Raw genomic sequence first — 16,516 nt, 5'->3', positions numbered from 1 at the left:
TGCAACATCTGAACATCGGGGGCAGTGTTTGCGCCATTCAAGTTACCATGCCTCGCTAGCTAATTCCTGGTCTTAGCTCCGCCCCTCCTCAGCAGAGCGCTGGTCAGATTTGAGCTTGACGAATTCTTTCGCAACGTCGTCGTTGTTGCGCTGGGACAGGATTCGCAGTACGGTCAGGCCGGTTTCGTCCATGTGAATGCGTTTACCTAGCGGGAGCCAGCATGCTACGCTACCCCGTGGTGCTACGTCCTTCAGCTGCAGTACCGCCATGCCAACAGTGCGGTCCTCTCGTGCAAAGCAGTAGTCTTTCACGCACACCTGGAGCTCGTAGCACTCCGGACCCACTTCGTTACTCAATGTGCTTTAAAAAAGAAGCAGGATTACTTTTTTTAATTTAGGAACTGTTGTGTAAATGCAAGCTAAAGAAACAAGAGTATGCCACTCACAATGTGAAGGTCTCGTTGTATTTGGGAGCCCAGCTGTTGTTCTTGGACTTGGTGGCGTACTTTCTCTTCTTATCACTGAGATGAGGGCCAATAATGTAGACCTCCACGAAGGGCCGGAAAATTCCAGAGGTCTGCCACCGTAGGTCATTCGCAGCCACCACTAATAGAAAATACATTGAGTTGATCAATTTTCTTAGACTTCCCTTTACTTGCATCCGATTACACTGCAGAAATTAAGCTACTTGAGAGACCATTTTGGGTTCCTTAGATCACCACATTTCAAGAACCCAAAACTGTACATTTAGGGCAGGGGTGTCCAAACTCTGTCCTGGGGGGCCGCTGTCCTGCAGAGTTTAGATCCAACCAGCTCCGAAACACTCATCTAAACCAGCTAATTGAGGTCTAACTAGGCATACTAGAAGCTTCCAGGGAGTGTTCAATTGGCGTTGAAGCTATAAGCAGTACTCAATGGGTCATCTTTGTACCTTATTTATCTACCCATAGGAACACTAAAAAAATTGTCATTGGTTTTCCAGTAACCCTACTGTATTGGAAAAGTTTTAAGCACTTGACAAGGGTTCCTAGAGTCTTGAAGTCTAAAATAATGAACTAGAAATTCTTGAAGGAACTTACAAAATAGAATCCATAAGAACCCGAAAAATTTTCATTGGTTTTCCGGTAACCCTATTGTATTGGAAAGGTATAAGGCACTTTATTCCTAGCGGTTTTCCAGAGAATTCTGCCAATGTGCCATTCTGAGGAACCTCATATACCTAGTGCCTCATATACCATTTAATTTTCACAGGCCCTCCTTGACATTTTCCCTCCAAACATTAGGCTACTTGAGGGATGAAGATTGGTACACAAGTACCCCCTTTTCACCAAGTCAGAGCCTAGTTTCAAATCGGTTATTTGTCTTTCGACGCCTAAAGCCTAAAGCACAAGCTCGGAACCAGAAAAGGGGTTCGTGAATATGTTTTGGTGTAGTAAGTAAGAACCGCTTGCGTCAGGGGCTAGGGGGGCAATTGATTTCATTGGTCCCCCTCGGTAGAAATCGCTTTCTGGGGGAAGACATTGAGGATCTTTCAAAAGAATGCCTAGAGCAGGGGTCTCCAAACTCTGCCCTGGAGGGCCGGAGTTTTGCTACAACTTGCCTGAAGATACCTGCTTGGAATTTTCTAGCTTGCCTAGTAAGACCTTGAGATTTGCTTGTTCAGGTGTGTTTAATCAGGGTTGGAGCTAAATTCTGCAGGTCACTGGCCCTCCTGGACTGAGTTTGGAGACCCCTGGCCTAAAGATTATCCAAAGAATTCCACCAGTGAGTTTCACCCTAACTGATGCAACTATTTCCAAAGTTTAAAATCAAGGAGGAATGCAAACAACAGGCTTTAGTTACACATCAAGAAATACGTACCCTTCACTGTGACTTTATGCTCTCCAGTATTTGGATGAGTGAAGATCTCCACATGGATAGAAACCTCTCCAACTGCATCATCAACACCAGTACCTGCAGACAAGACGAGACAAGTCAAGACTCCATATCCGGTCTGGCAGGATACTTTGCATCGGTATGGCTCAATGGAACTTCTAATCACTTCCTTCATGAATTCAGTTACCGCAGAGTCATACAGAGGCAATGCATACTTTAAACTGGTTGGATGACAAAGATGTTTAAACAGCATAATGGTGTTAAACCTGGTTTGAGAGATTACTAATAATGTAAAAAGATTTTCAGATTGGTCTTCCATGTGGGAGCACATATTAAATACAAATTCAGAGCTTATTATTGTATTGGCTCAGTTCAAATTTGAATTTCATTTGCAAAGAATTTTAAATTAGCTAATAGGATATATAATTAAGCTGCTAATTTCTATAATAGCTGCGCTGGGCTGAACAAATTTGACTTTACTTAATTGGGGTGATACATATGAACTTATAAAAATCATATAGTACTGTGCAAGATGCAAATAAGCTCTGAAAATGATTGAACAAGTGATCCTTGCAACACATCTCTAATCTGAATTTGTGAGGCTTGTCCAGGCACAAAATTGGGGACACTTTATTCCAGTGTCTGTGCACTAACAGCTTTTTACAGCTAGCTAGCTTACAAAAATAACAAGCTAGCAATCTCATGACTTCATAAAAATGTTAACAAGCTGCCATGACCTGAAGTAATCGGTGAAATTAGCTCATAATACACAGACAACCAAAATAAAGTAATGCCTCACAGGATTCTTTAGCAACAAAAAGTGTCTACGATACAATGAGAAGTGTGTTTCCTCAGATTATCATGAGTGTACCATCTGCACACATGCAGTGGGGTCACACTTCATTTCTGGTGTTTCATGAAGGTTTTATAACCATGATGGGGAGGGGGAGAGCAGTCCCATTGGTCCAGTCAAGACAAGGAGAACATTTGATATTGTCCTTCACTTGGTTTTAAATGCAGGCAGGTACATGCGGAAAACCACTTCCATTCCCACACATCTCCATTCACACTCATGGAAAGTGCTGAGTTCCTTGGCCTGAGCTACTTGAATGGTTGTACTCTGTGAGATAATTGTGCTACCCGTTGTTACCAAAACACAACACGGAATAAGCAACTTGGAAAATAAAATACTGATGCGATGTAAGTCTTCACTGCTTTACTAGCGATAAGAGGAGCAGAAAAGAATGGGAGGATGTCTGTGGACGAATAAAACATCCTGAAGACCAGCGTCTCTGGTTCTCTCCACTTTAGCCCTGATGCCTTTAAGGATTTTACTAGATCACAGCTACTGAAAGAGCTTACAAACAGCAGAGACAAGAAATGGTAGATGGCATCCTGGTAGGATGTAAACATGCTGATACTTGTCATGACGCTGCAGCCACTGAAGGAGTTTCTCAGCGCAGATTTCATTCGATATCTGGGGGCGTTTAGACTCCTTGTGGGGAAAAATCGATGGTACGCATTTGGATTAAGCCTATGCTTACAGTGCACAGCATAAATGAGTACACCCCCTCTTAATATATATATACAAGATGTATTTTCTTAATGATCACTAATATAATTCATGGAAAGCTGGCAATATTTAAATGTATTAAACATATACTTAATAAAAACAACAAAATATATGCCAATATTTCCTGTAATGTAAGTAAATTAGCCAATTTTGTTTAAATAATGGATTGCAGAAATGAGTACACCCTATATGTAATTCAGCAAATGTATAATATTCTAGTACTTAATATGTCCTCCAGAACATTAAGTATACTGCTCTGACCCTTCTTGGCACTGAGTGCACAAGTTCATGGCAAATTTTCACATCTGTCCTGTTTAACTCCTGGAGGACGACCTCTTTGAATGCCCTGGTCTTTAATGGGGAGTTTTGCTCAGCTTGTCTCTACAGAATCCCCCACAGCTGCTCAAGAGTGTTAATACTGAGTGAAATACATGTCCACTGAAGGATTTTCACCTTGGCAGAATAAATATCCTCATTGTCATGCTGAAAAAATGCCCAATAATGCAGGGAATGAGGGGAGGGTAGCATCTGCAGTTTCAGTTTTTTGTATTCCATCACACAGTAGTGTGTGAATTCATGACAGCACTGATAAAGCACAGCTCCCTCACACCTTCAGCACTCATACATCCCTGTAGAAGAGCTTTACTACCACTGAACGTCACTGTAGGTACCAGACACTTCTCGCTGCACTCCTCCTGTAGCAACACCAGAACATTTTGGATGCTTTTGGATCCAAAATGATTGACTTTGGAAGAGGTTAAACGAGTTTACTGTGCTGTGGTTACAGTAGGTAATTCTAGTGGTGACAATAACCAAGCATGTCACTTCTGCAGGCTGCTTCGTACTCTGTGAGATAAAGTGTCACTCTTTTCATAGCTTTTGCCAGCTCTGACACTCTTACATGGTATTTCTCCGCCTCATTTTGTAGCAAAAAAATCACTCATCATTAAATGAAAACTTAAAGTGAAGACCTGGTTATTTCAGGAGCCTTGTCACAAGTCCATTGTTTTTGAATGTCAGTGCTACTTCTGCTATATTTTCACACTTAAAACAATAATTTGGTATTCTTCTTGTACCACTGTCCTCTTTTCTGCTAAGAAATAAGTCACCTGGCAGTTCTCTCCCAAGTGGTTTTGGGAGACAGCATTAAGTCTGTGTATGATTCAGTAGGCTATAAAACACCTTTAACTGTCAGGAAATTACTTGTCTTTAAAAGTTTTGGTTCAGTATAACTACTGGTTGATCAAAAATAGCTTTAAACTTACACTTTTGTTTTGTTTTTTTAGTTTTATTTAGTAACTCTCAGGAGGGTGTACTCATTTTTGCAACACAACATTTTATCACTTTGATAGGAAAATCTTAATTTGCTAAATGATTTTGACATTCTTCTTTGGAAATTGATCAAGCAGGCCTGTTGGAACATTATATCTCCAAAGAATCCTAATATGTCTTTCAAGTAAAGAGTAATTGCTCAATTTGTTAAGTTTTTCATTTGTGCTGTGCACTGTATATCCATCGCCACCTGTGGATGCTTTAGTCACTGTGGTCATCATATCAGTATTTTATTTTCCAAATTGTGTATCTCGAGCTATTACTACTAACTACTATTACTACCTACTAACTAACTGCAATGATTTGCGATTCACGCTCCGAAGTTGCGATCTAAAGCAAATGATTCGCTAACCCGCTCCAAAGTTCGATCTAAATCAAATGAATTGCGATTCTTGCTCTGAAGTCCCGATCTGAATAATCATTTCAGAGAAGGAACAGGAGCATGGATTCAAATCATTTGATTTGAATCCTTCAATTCACAAACCCACACCAAAGTCCAGATCTAAATCAAAATGATTTACCCTCTGAAGTCCCGATTTGAATCAAATGACTCGCGATGCGCGAAGTTCAGATCTAAATCAAATGATTTGCGATCAGATTGGAGCACTTCAAAACAGTGAATCATTTTTTTTTTTTTTTGTCATTTGATCATTTTTGTCTGAAAGAAAGGTATGGGTTAGGTAAGGGTTTTTTAATTGCGTGAATTTTGTGTAATAAATGTGCTTATTGACAAAATAAAATAATTATTTCATAGATACATTGTTAGTACCTCTTCAGGAATATTGCTATAAGGGTTTTTCAGGCTTTAGATTTCAAAAAGTCAAATTCCAGCATTTCGAACAACCATTTCATCGAAAAAACGGTGTGGATTTTTTGAATTAACGTAAATCTTTCACAGGTTTTCTACTACATAGTTTGATAAGAGACATCATTTACTATATTAAGCCATACAAAGGAAAGGAACACTCCACTTTTTTTGGAAATAGGTTCGTTCTCCAACTCCCCCCCGAGTTCATAAGTTGAGTTTTACCATTTTGAAATAAATTCAGTCGTTCTCCTGTTCTGGTGATATCACTTTTAGCATAGATCATTGAATCCTATGAGACCAATATAGCATCGCGTTTAAAAATGACCAACGAGTTTCGATATTTGTCCTATTTAAAACTTGACTCATCTGTAGTTATATCATGTAGTGTATATAACTGCAGAAGAGTCAAGTTTTAAATAGTGGAGTGGAGTGTTCCTTTAATACCCAGGGTTCCCTTTAAAATATTCATTATTTTTTTCAAACACCTTTAAGTGACGATGCCTCCAATGAATTATATTCACATAACTAAATGTGAATTAAACGGCTAAATCTTTCCACAGAATCTAGGTCAGCAGCAATCAAATAATAATTAAAAAACGGATTCCTTGCTTTCGGCATCTGTTATATATGTGCGCTTGTCAGCGAAACAGGCTGATAATGCAGTTTTCCGTCTGAGCAAGCAGGGATTTGAAAGAGCTTCAACAGCAGCACGCTAACGCTAATGCTGACGGCTTTTGACGCAGCACTTTATGATTATTCCTAACCAAAGAGCATCTGGGTAAATGTCACGAAACCTGTCAAGAAATGCCCAGGTCATATTTCAAAGACTTGTATATAACACAGACTTTCTTCCATTCATCGAACCCTTAGTTATAATCACATATATCCATGTGATATTTTACAGGGCTCTTAAATGCCAATTTAGGGCTTTTCCGCACTGATGTACACTGACAGAAAGCACGTCACCTGACCCCAGGAGCGAACTCTGATTGGCTGAGGGAAGGTTGTCTTGTTAGATTGAGCCTAAGGGATGAGACTGAAGGGAGGGAAACCACGTTGCGTGGTCGTGAGCAGCAGAGCAGGCCCTGCCTGCGGACAAGCTGAGTCAGTCGCAATTAATGTCACATCTACATTCGACAATGTGGTTCGGCGCTCGGAATGTAGCGTTTCGTCACGGTCTCTCACTCGCTTACTCACTGACACTCGCGGCTCGTCATCCGCAGTGCACACATGCGCCTCTCTCACACTGCAGAAGTGTGTGCATTCCTCATTCACTGCCATTCAAAACACACTTCATCCTGGGCTTTCTAGTTGCTGTAGCGTCAAGATACATTTCAGACCAATGTATGTGAACATACAGCATGTTCTTCCCAGGTTCTCATACATGCAAGGCCCTTTCTGTGGGAACATATGGGTGGTCGTGGGGCATGCGGTTGGCCCGTTTGGAATGGGAGGTGCATGATCTGATTCGGGTGGATCACTGATTGGTTCTTTGTCGTCAGGGGCACCGGGCCCCATGTGAACGTACCCTTCTCTGGGTACACGTCTTCACTATGGGTGAACCTTACCCCCTTCCCTCCATGAACTGGTGAAAGAGGAGAGGACGCAGAAAAATACAGAGAAATTGAAAGGGGATTTGAGAGATGGAAAGGAAAGAAGAAAGAAAGAGACAGTCCAACAAGCTCATCAAATGTTAAAGGGGTCATCAGATGCCCATTTTCCACAAGTTGATATGATTCTTTAGGGTCTTAATGAGGTCTATATCATACTTGGTTAAAATTTCTCAGTGGTAGTGTAAAAAAAAAAAACACTCTTTTTACCTCAGCGCTTTTTAGAGCGAGTCATTCTATTGCATGTTTCTCTGCCATGGGGTGAAACTTGCTAACTATCACATTATTAAGAAAGGCGATTGGCAAAGATGGATAAAAAGTGAGCTCCTTTGTCTTAGCCATGACTGTCCACAAACCAACAGCAGAGATCTTCTGTTTTTCACCTGTTGAATTGATTAAAACAGCTGTTCCCAATGAATCAGGGTAATTAGGATGCTTTAGAACAGCTTGGACTATTTGGAATGGTATAGAACTTTGGATTTTCCCAGAGACTGTGACAGTTTGCAAAGGGTATGAATAATTTTGGACATGCCACTTTTTGTTCAAATGTAAATAAAAGCTGAGAAATATTTTTTTTTCCACAATGATGCCTCTAATACATCATCTTATTATCTTTTAAGAGAAGCCTGTGTCATTTCCGATCAAAAACAACCTTGCTGGTTGAATAAAAGTAACTTTAGGTCAGAATTTGGCAGGGGTATGAATAATTTCGGGCTTGACTGTATGTTCAAACAACATGTAAAAGTGAGTTTTGCAACCGATGACCCCTTTTAACAGTCTTTAACAGTCCTCCAAAATGATGTGTATCTTCAACCTGCTATGGAGTTTTAAACACACATAAACCCACATTTGCACACACACTTGCTTTCATATGTGTTTAAATACTTAAATGAAGCAGTGACATTTACCCTAATTACATTTTAAATTATTATCTATTAAAATGTCTCTGCCAGGGGCATCTCGACCTAAAGTGTGTCAGGTTTTCCAAAGTGTGTGAAGGAGAAAAAGAAAGATGGAGACCAGAATAACCAATATTTATAATAAATTAATTAATTTACTAAAAATAAATAAATAAATTATAATTTTATATATAAAAACAAACAAACTATAAAATACACATTTATTTATAAGTCATAGAAACTAATGTTTTAAAATAACCATTTATGTTTTATTTAAACTCCAAGTGTATTTGTCTGAAAGCAAAAAGTCATATACACCTAGGATGGCTTGAGGGTGAGTAAATCATGGGGTATTTTTAATTTTTGGGTGAACTATCACTTTAATAACTGACATTCTGCCAAGGTTGAGGAATATGTATTTGATATTTAAAGACAGGGGGATGTCTGGAAGAGCCTTACCTTGTGTATTCTGGGACTGAACGAAGGTCTTAATGAGTTTGTCCGTGGCCTGAGTGTAGAGGGACAGGGCGTAGTGCAGAGACTGCAGGTCCGGACTTTTTTCCAGGAACGTCTTCTTTAGCCCCACACCTCCAGCATGGAAATATTGCTAAGAAACCACAAAACAGCAGATATTACTTGAGACAAGGTTGCTGTGTCTGGCTGGTCGGGATGCTCAAACAAACAAGAACAATTCTGCTATAAAACTACAGTTCATGTTGATTCCCTGAAAACCACCTACGAATGGCTTCTTATAGTTGTCTCTGCTTATTAAAGTGGGATAGAAGAACATTTTTTACATCAAAAAGTCTGTATTATATTCTGCTCTACATCCCAGAGTGCAAAGACAATCTACCGAATGTGATAAAGGGCAAACGTTTGAGTGGGAGTGTAAATTGAACATTACAAGGAAGGATAGTGATGTGCGTAGTGCAAATAAACACATACTTATGTAACAGAATGAAAAAAATTTAAACAGAAAAGAATTCATATTCTAGTGTAGAAGGCGGCAACTATTAGAACAAAAGACTTATTTCCACTATATTTAACAACTCATTATTTAAAGTAATTTTTTACACTGACATTCAGCTCTTTACCCACCTTTATAGTATCCAGTGCTAACTCGATCACTGCACACTGTTTAGGGGACAGTGCCTTGGCCTCCTCACGAACCATGTGCTCCTACAAAAATTACAATTTCATAAGAACAAAATACAACAATGATCTTTTTATACTTAAAATTGTTAAGCCAGGTTCTTTTAAGCCTGAGTTAAAGTAATACTAAATAAGAGTTATCTTAAGTCATATCTTTCATACTTTCAAAAAATAAAATAAATTTATTCTAAAAAAATTAACAAATGACATGAAGATAACACAACACATAGTAATTAAAATATTTGAATTAATATATAATAAATGATAAACTGATAAAACATTTCAAAAATGTATTTATAATAAAACTTAAATTAATAATAATTAATAAAATATTAATTTATTTTATAATGTTTATTTATAAGTATTATTTTATAAATATTTATACATTTTTCTAAATGTTACTAAAGTGTAATTTTTGCCACTACAAGTATTGTTAATCCAGGTTCATTTAATCCTGAGTTAAAGTAATCCAGGGTTCTCTTAAATCACATCTTTCATACTCTCAAAAAAAGTATAAAAAAACAATGACATGAAGACAAGAAAAATGACAACAATTAAAATGTTTGAATTCATACATATTAAATAATAAACTGATAAACATTTTAAAAATTTATTTATAATAAAACCTAAATTAACAATTTTTAAGTAATCCAAAGTATTAATAATTTACAATAATTAATATTATATTTATATAATATTAAAATATGAAATCATTTACTTTATGTGTATTTAAAAATATTAATTATATAAATATCTATCCATTTATATTTTAATTTGAATATTTGAATTTATACATGAAATGATAAACTGATAAAATTTAAAACATCTATAAAAAACATAAATTAATAATAATTTATTAATAATTCAAATGAATGAATCATATACATTAATATTATCTTTATAAAATATTAAAATATAAATTAATTTATTTTATAATGCTTATTTATAAATATTAACATAAATATTTAGCAGTTTTTCCAAATGTTACTGAAGTGTAATTCCTGGTTCAATTTAACCCTGAGTTAAAGTAATCCTGTGTTATCTTAAGTCACGTCTTTCATGCTTTTGAAAAATTAAGACAAAAAAAAAAAAGAACAACAACGTGAAGACAAAAAAAATACATTAATTTATTAATTCAAATGCATAAATCATCTACAGTAATTATTATTATGTTTATAAAATATTAAAATATTAATTTATTTATTTTATGTTTATTTATAAACACACCTCCCTCTCTTTATATCTGCGTCTGCTCTGTTCAGCGAGCGGCAGTGGTGCAGCGCTTTCAGTTAAACCAGATATTCTGTTGCTTCCAGTGCTTGAAGTGGGCCAGTACGCAGGCACTTCTGTATTGTATCCTTTTGCGTACTTGCGTACCGGCACTTCTGCCATATTTATTGAATGCAAGCGGAGTCGGTCTACGTTATTGGTGCTGTGGGGTTGATGCGTAAAGCCACATACGAGTATGCAAGCGAAAACGGCGTATTAAATGCACGTCAAACACATGCATAATTGCATATCATATGCACGCCAAAGTTAATTTCAGCTTATTAATAGCACGCCAAATAGAAACAGAAAATCGTGCTAGTGCGCATTTTCATGAGACCAGGTTCTCGAATCAGTACATTATAACCAAAACAATACATTAAAAAAATAAAAGAAGCAGGTTTTTGCGATCACATAACTTTAAACGGGTAAACTCCTAAAAAGTCAAAGGATCGTGAAGGTATTCAAACAGGAAGTTAAAAACAACGATAATAATGCAGAGAATAGTGACTTATGTCCAGGTGCCTGTAAATTATTATTTTCAGCGATTGAATCATGATCATAATTCAGGATTTTTTTCAGTTATTATTTCATATTACTTTGGTTGTCTGATAACAGAAATACTAAATTATAACAATGGAAACAGTTTTGTTGAGAACTTGGCTGCATCAGATTACAGTACGTGGGCACCGAGAGGCAAACAAATGTAATAATAAATGTAGATTTTGCATGTTCAGATAAAGTGAGCTGCCCTGTCCTGCAAATAATGTAAACAGGCTCGTGTAAGTAAATTGCTCAGTGCAAAGAAAGAGAAGTAATGGGAACCGGGTATTTCTATGTTCTTTTTTTCCATGTGTCAAATAGACATAAACAAGTTATTTGAAAAACATCTATGACCTTTGAAACATGTCTAGTCTTCATGCTCTATGTCGAGTATGGTTTCACTAATAATAAACACATTTTTGCTTAAAGCATCCATATTTGTCCATGCCAATGTTGATTAGAGTATTTAAAAATTTAAAAAGTATTAATTTAAAGTACATTTAGAACAGATAAAAATGTGCGATTAATCACGAGTTAACTCATGACAACCATGCGATTAATCGCGATTAAAAAAAATTAATCGATTGACAGCCCTAATATATATATATATATATATATATCAATCATTATTTTTTTTTTTATAATATAACCATTCATACCTTCAACTTGGAGAGCTGACCGAGTTCCTTGGCTGCGTTAAATATAAGTTGAGTGCCCTGAAGGAAGAAGAGGAGAAAGTGGAGGAAGCGAAAAAAAAAGAAAGACAGAGTATAGAAGAGAAGAGGAAATTAGTCAGGTCACAGAGTTCGACAAGGCTGTAGACAGAAATGCCACATCACAGAGGTCAGAAACAGACACGCACTCGCACAATCCCAGCGTGCCCCGCCACCCCCAAACACGCTCGCACACAGCCACGCGTCGACACACAACTGTTTGTGCAACATGAGACGGTAAACTAGCTACATACAGAAGACAGAGACAAGAGTTGAAAGGTTTACAAAACCAGTAGGTCCACAGCCCGTATAACACCACTCTGGTGATATATCTAGTATCTACAACTGGCCGATACTCTAATCTCTGGATATATCACTAAGTGAATGAGGCTTGTGCACCTTATTATACCATTATAACATTATACAAAGGTGTACAATGTAGTCCTTCTTGGAAAATTAAATCGTTAGTATACAGAAATAGTCCTGTATTTCTGACATTGCAAAAAGAAATAGTCGTTTAGACCAGCATCGAAGTCTAAAGCGACTGTCATGCATGCATTATTTAACCTGGTATGTCCGAGCACCTGTAATGCACTATGTGAGGATTTGAACGGGACATAGGTGTGAGTCTATAGGGAAACCCACAACTGCATTGAAAACAAGGGGTAAAAAAACACTGCTTCCACCGGTTTGTTTCAACAGGGGGACCCAAGTCACACAAAGAAGACATTGAGAATGAGAGAGAAAGAGAGAGACAGGACACATTGAGCTAAATGGGGATTCAGTCCTTACATCACTGTGACAAGCAAGCTTCACCCTGCCCTGTGAAGAGAGGATAGTGTAATTAACTTGAGAATTGGTCTTGGCGCTCTTTAATAGGCTGACAGTGTCCATTATTCAGCAACTGACAGACTAACGGGCCAATCACATCATTTCAGGAAGAGGAAAAATAATAAAAAAAGAACAGGTTTGTTGTTAAATAGACAGTTCAACCAAAAATGAAATTTCTGCCATTATTACACACTTTTTCTTCCCATGTAATAAAAGTAAATAGGCACTGGAGCAGCAAAAATTATATGTAAAAGTAAAGGGACAGTTCAGCCAAAAATGAAAATTACCCCATGATATACTCACCCTTAAGCCATCCTAGGTGTATATGACTTTCTTCCTTCAGATGAATACAATCATAGTTATATTAAAAAACGTCCTGGCTCTTCCTGACTTTATAATGACAGTGAATAGGTGTTGAGATTTTGAAGTCCAATAAAGAGCATCTATCCATCATAAAAAGTGCTCCACACCCATGTGTGTCATGCATATTTTCCGCTAAAGTTGAAATTTTTAAACTTGCACAGAAGGCACGATATCGCACGATTACGGCAATTCGCACTGGGTGATGCAAATGACACAAATTGGGTAATGCGTCATGGGAATTTTCCGCTTGAGTTTAAATTATTCAACTTGCACGGAACCAGCGATATTGCACGTTTGCGGCAATTTACACTGGGTGACGCAAATGGCATGAATTGGGTAATGCGTTATGCAAATTTTCAGCTCAAGCTGAAATTTTTCAACTCATGGTTACGGCAAAATGCAAATTTTCCAGCTCAAGTTTAATTTTTTTTTTACTTGCACAGGAGACACCATATCACTCGTTTGCGGCAATTCGCACTGGGCGAAAAAAATGGCAGGAATTGGGTAATGCGTTATGCAAATTTTCAGCTCAAGCTGAAATTTTTCAACTCATGGTTACGGCAAAATGCAAATTTTCCAGCTCAAGTTTAATTTTTTTTTTACTTGCACAGGAGACACCATATCACTCGTTTGCGGCAATTCGCACTGGGCGAAAAAAATGGCAGGAATTGGGTAATGCGTTATGCAAATTTTCAGCTCAAGCTGAAATTTTTCAACTCATGGTTACGGCAAAATGCAAATTTTCCGGCTCAAGTTTAATTTTTTTTTTAACTTGCACAGGAGACGTCATATCACTCGTTTGTGGCAATTCAATGACTCGAATTGGGTGACGCGTTGTGAATTTTCCACTCAAGTTGAATTTTTTTACACCAGGTGACACAAATGATGTGAATTGGGTGACACGTCATGTAAATTTTCCGCTCGAGTTGACATTTTTCAACTTGCATAGAAGACAGCATATCGCACGTTTACGGAAATTCACACCGGGCAATGCAAAGGACTCTAATTGAGTGACGCGTCATGAATTTTCCACTAAAGTTAAACATTTTTACACCGGGTGACGCAAATGACACTAATTGGGTGACGTGCCATGCAAATTTTCCGCTTAAGTTGAAATTTTTCCAACTTGCACAGGAGACGCCATATCACTCGTTTGCGGCAATTTGCACTGGGCAAAGCAAATTACATGAATTGGGTAATGCGTTATGCAAATTTCTGCTCGAGCTGAAATTTTTAAACTCATGGTTACGGCAAAATGAGAATCTTCCGGCTCAAGTTGAAATTTTCTCAACTTGCACAGGAGACGCCATATCACTCGTTTGCGGCAATTCGCACTGGGCAACGCAAATGACGTAAATTGGGTTTGAAATTTGAAAAGTTGAAATATGTTACGAATTGAATACGAATTGGGTAAAGCAAATTGATGCTGTATAAACCGTAAAAGTGGTGTTTCAGCGGATGATGTAGGGATGTATATGCTAGTCTCGAAAGAACCAAGTTTTGTTTACAGCAAAGGATAACCAGTCTTCTCTTTGCTTAATCCTTCAACATTTTTCTGTAAAAGTCTCCGTGTTCGTCACTTCTCACCAAAGCTTACGCTACACCTATGCCCTGTTCATAAGTTTTTAAATATGGATATTTTTCTTACACAAACACATCAATTCACTTTGGAAGGCCTTTATTAACCTCCTGTAGCCATGTAGAGAACGCTTTATAATGGATGGGTGCACTTTTTTGGACTTCAAAATCTCAACAGCCATTCACTGCCTAAAGTACCTAAAGCTTGGAAGAGCCAGGACATTTTTTAATATAACTCTGATTGTATTCATCAAAAAGAAGAAAATCATATACACCTAGGATGGCTTGAGGATCAGTAAATCATGGGGTAATTTTTATTTTTGGGTGAACTATCCCCTTTAATTCACTAAATTGGTTTAGAGAAAAACTATAAAAAACATTTAAATAATTAAAGAAAAAATAAAATTACCCTACATAAAGAAACTGATTTAAATAAAATATTGACATTTATTCACTATTTATTTATTAACAATACAGTACCTAACCCTAAAAGTATAGTGCTATAGTGAGTACAAAAAAATAATGTAATATAATAGAAACTAGATATTTTATAATATTGCAATATTAACTTTTCACAGTTTAAACTCTTTTTTTACACACAAAAATATATAGCTGCCTTGTAACTTTAAATTGTGGGTGACTTGGGCAAAGATGATTATATTTGGGTCTATGACTAAAAAAAGGATTGAATCCCATCACTTAACTGACGTTAAAACTGGTGCAACACAATTTTGATGTTCCATATTTTAATATACACTAATGTGAATGAGATTTGAGAGCTACTGCGGAAATAAAAAATTTCTACATGGACGTAAGACATGAGTAAATGACAGCAGACTTTTCATTTTTGGATGAACTATCCCTTGAAATTAGTAAGTAGATAAATTCAATCTCTTAATTTTGACCCTGGACCACAAAACCAGTAAGGGTCAATATTTTAACTTTGAATTAATAGGCTTTCCATTGATGTATGGTTTGTTAGGATAGGACAATATTTGGCCCAGATACAACGATTTGAAAATCTGGAATCTTAGGGTGCAAAAAATATATAATATTGAGAAAATTGCCTTTAAAGCTGTCCAAATGAAGTTCTTAGCAATGCATATTACTAATCAAAAATTACATTTTGATACATTTACAGTAGGAATATTACAAAATATCTTCATGGAACATGATCTTTACTTAACATCCTAAAGGGGGTCGCACACCGAACGAGAAGCGCAGCGTCGCGTCGCGTCGAGGACAGCTGGAGGTATCGCACACCGGACGCGCACATTCTATACGCGCCAGCTCATTTTTAGGCTAGATTCCCATTCATCAATTAGTAGCATTTTGTATTATTACAAGCAATTTCAACATTCCTTATGCTGTAGCTAGTAATATGATTTGTTTGCTCAATAAAAAACTACATGCTATTTTGTTGTGTAAGGTATACTTATTTCTTTGTAAACTTCAATTATAATCGTATTGTTGTTGAGGCAGTTTATTGGAGTCTAAATTCAACATGAGGGTTTGTATTTAAAATAAAATAATTGTCATTTTGTGGTCAACAGTATTGATATTTTTAAGGACATGAAATGACAATGCCTGTATTGTACATTATTTTATGATTGTACTGTACAATTACATACAGTTGCTCACTATACATTTTACCTCAGATCGTACGTAAACAAAATTGAACATTCTTACCTGAAAAACCGATGACATCGGTAATCTTCCTCCAAGCTGATGAATTCCTTATGTTGAATCTATGATTTGTTGCAAATAATTCTGGCTATTTCTATTTCCCTACTTCCTTGATCAGTTTTTCGTCGTCCATCGCGCTCCGCTACACCGTTATTTAAATGACCTGAATGACGGTTGTGACCTTGTAAATCCAATAGATGGCAGTCAAAGACAGTGAATATAATAATGACAGGCAAATGTTACATAGGACTTTAGATTTTGCGTAGCCTATGTAAAAATGTCTCGAG

General features: G+C 37.0%; 1 protein-coding gene across 2 annotated transcripts; it reads right to left on the bottom strand.

Annotated features, from left to right (window-relative positions):
* LOC141293024 (protein unc-13 homolog A-like) lies at positions 1–14,665 on the bottom strand. Of its 2 annotated transcripts, XM_073825069.1 has the most exons (8): positions 12,564–14,665; positions 11,718–11,774; positions 9,196–9,276; positions 8,557–8,704; positions 7,117–7,173; positions 1,861–1,953; positions 447–606; positions 1–361 (listed from the first exon to the last, which is right to left on the bottom strand). In XM_073825069.1, the coding sequence occupies exons 1-8, from the start codon at positions 12,663–12,665 to the stop codon at positions 73–75; spliced, it is 987 nt and encodes a 328-aa protein (XP_073681170.1). In that variant the 5' UTR covers positions 12,666–14,665; the 3' UTR covers positions 1–72. The 2 variants fall into 2 exon arrangements, with proteins under 2 accessions (XP_073681170.1, XP_073681171.1); XM_073825070.1 differs by lacking the exon at positions 7,117–7,173 and having other exon boundaries at positions 12,564–14,659.
* Positions 14,666–16,516: the final 1,851 nt, after the last annotated feature.

This window comes from Garra rufa, chromosome 19 (genome assembly GCF_049309525.1).
Source record: "Garra rufa chromosome 19, GarRuf1.0, whole genome shotgun sequence".
NCBI lineage: Eukaryota > Metazoa > Chordata > Actinopteri > Cypriniformes > Cyprinidae > Garra > Garra rufa.
This window is presented reverse-complemented; position numbering and strand designations above follow the sequence as displayed.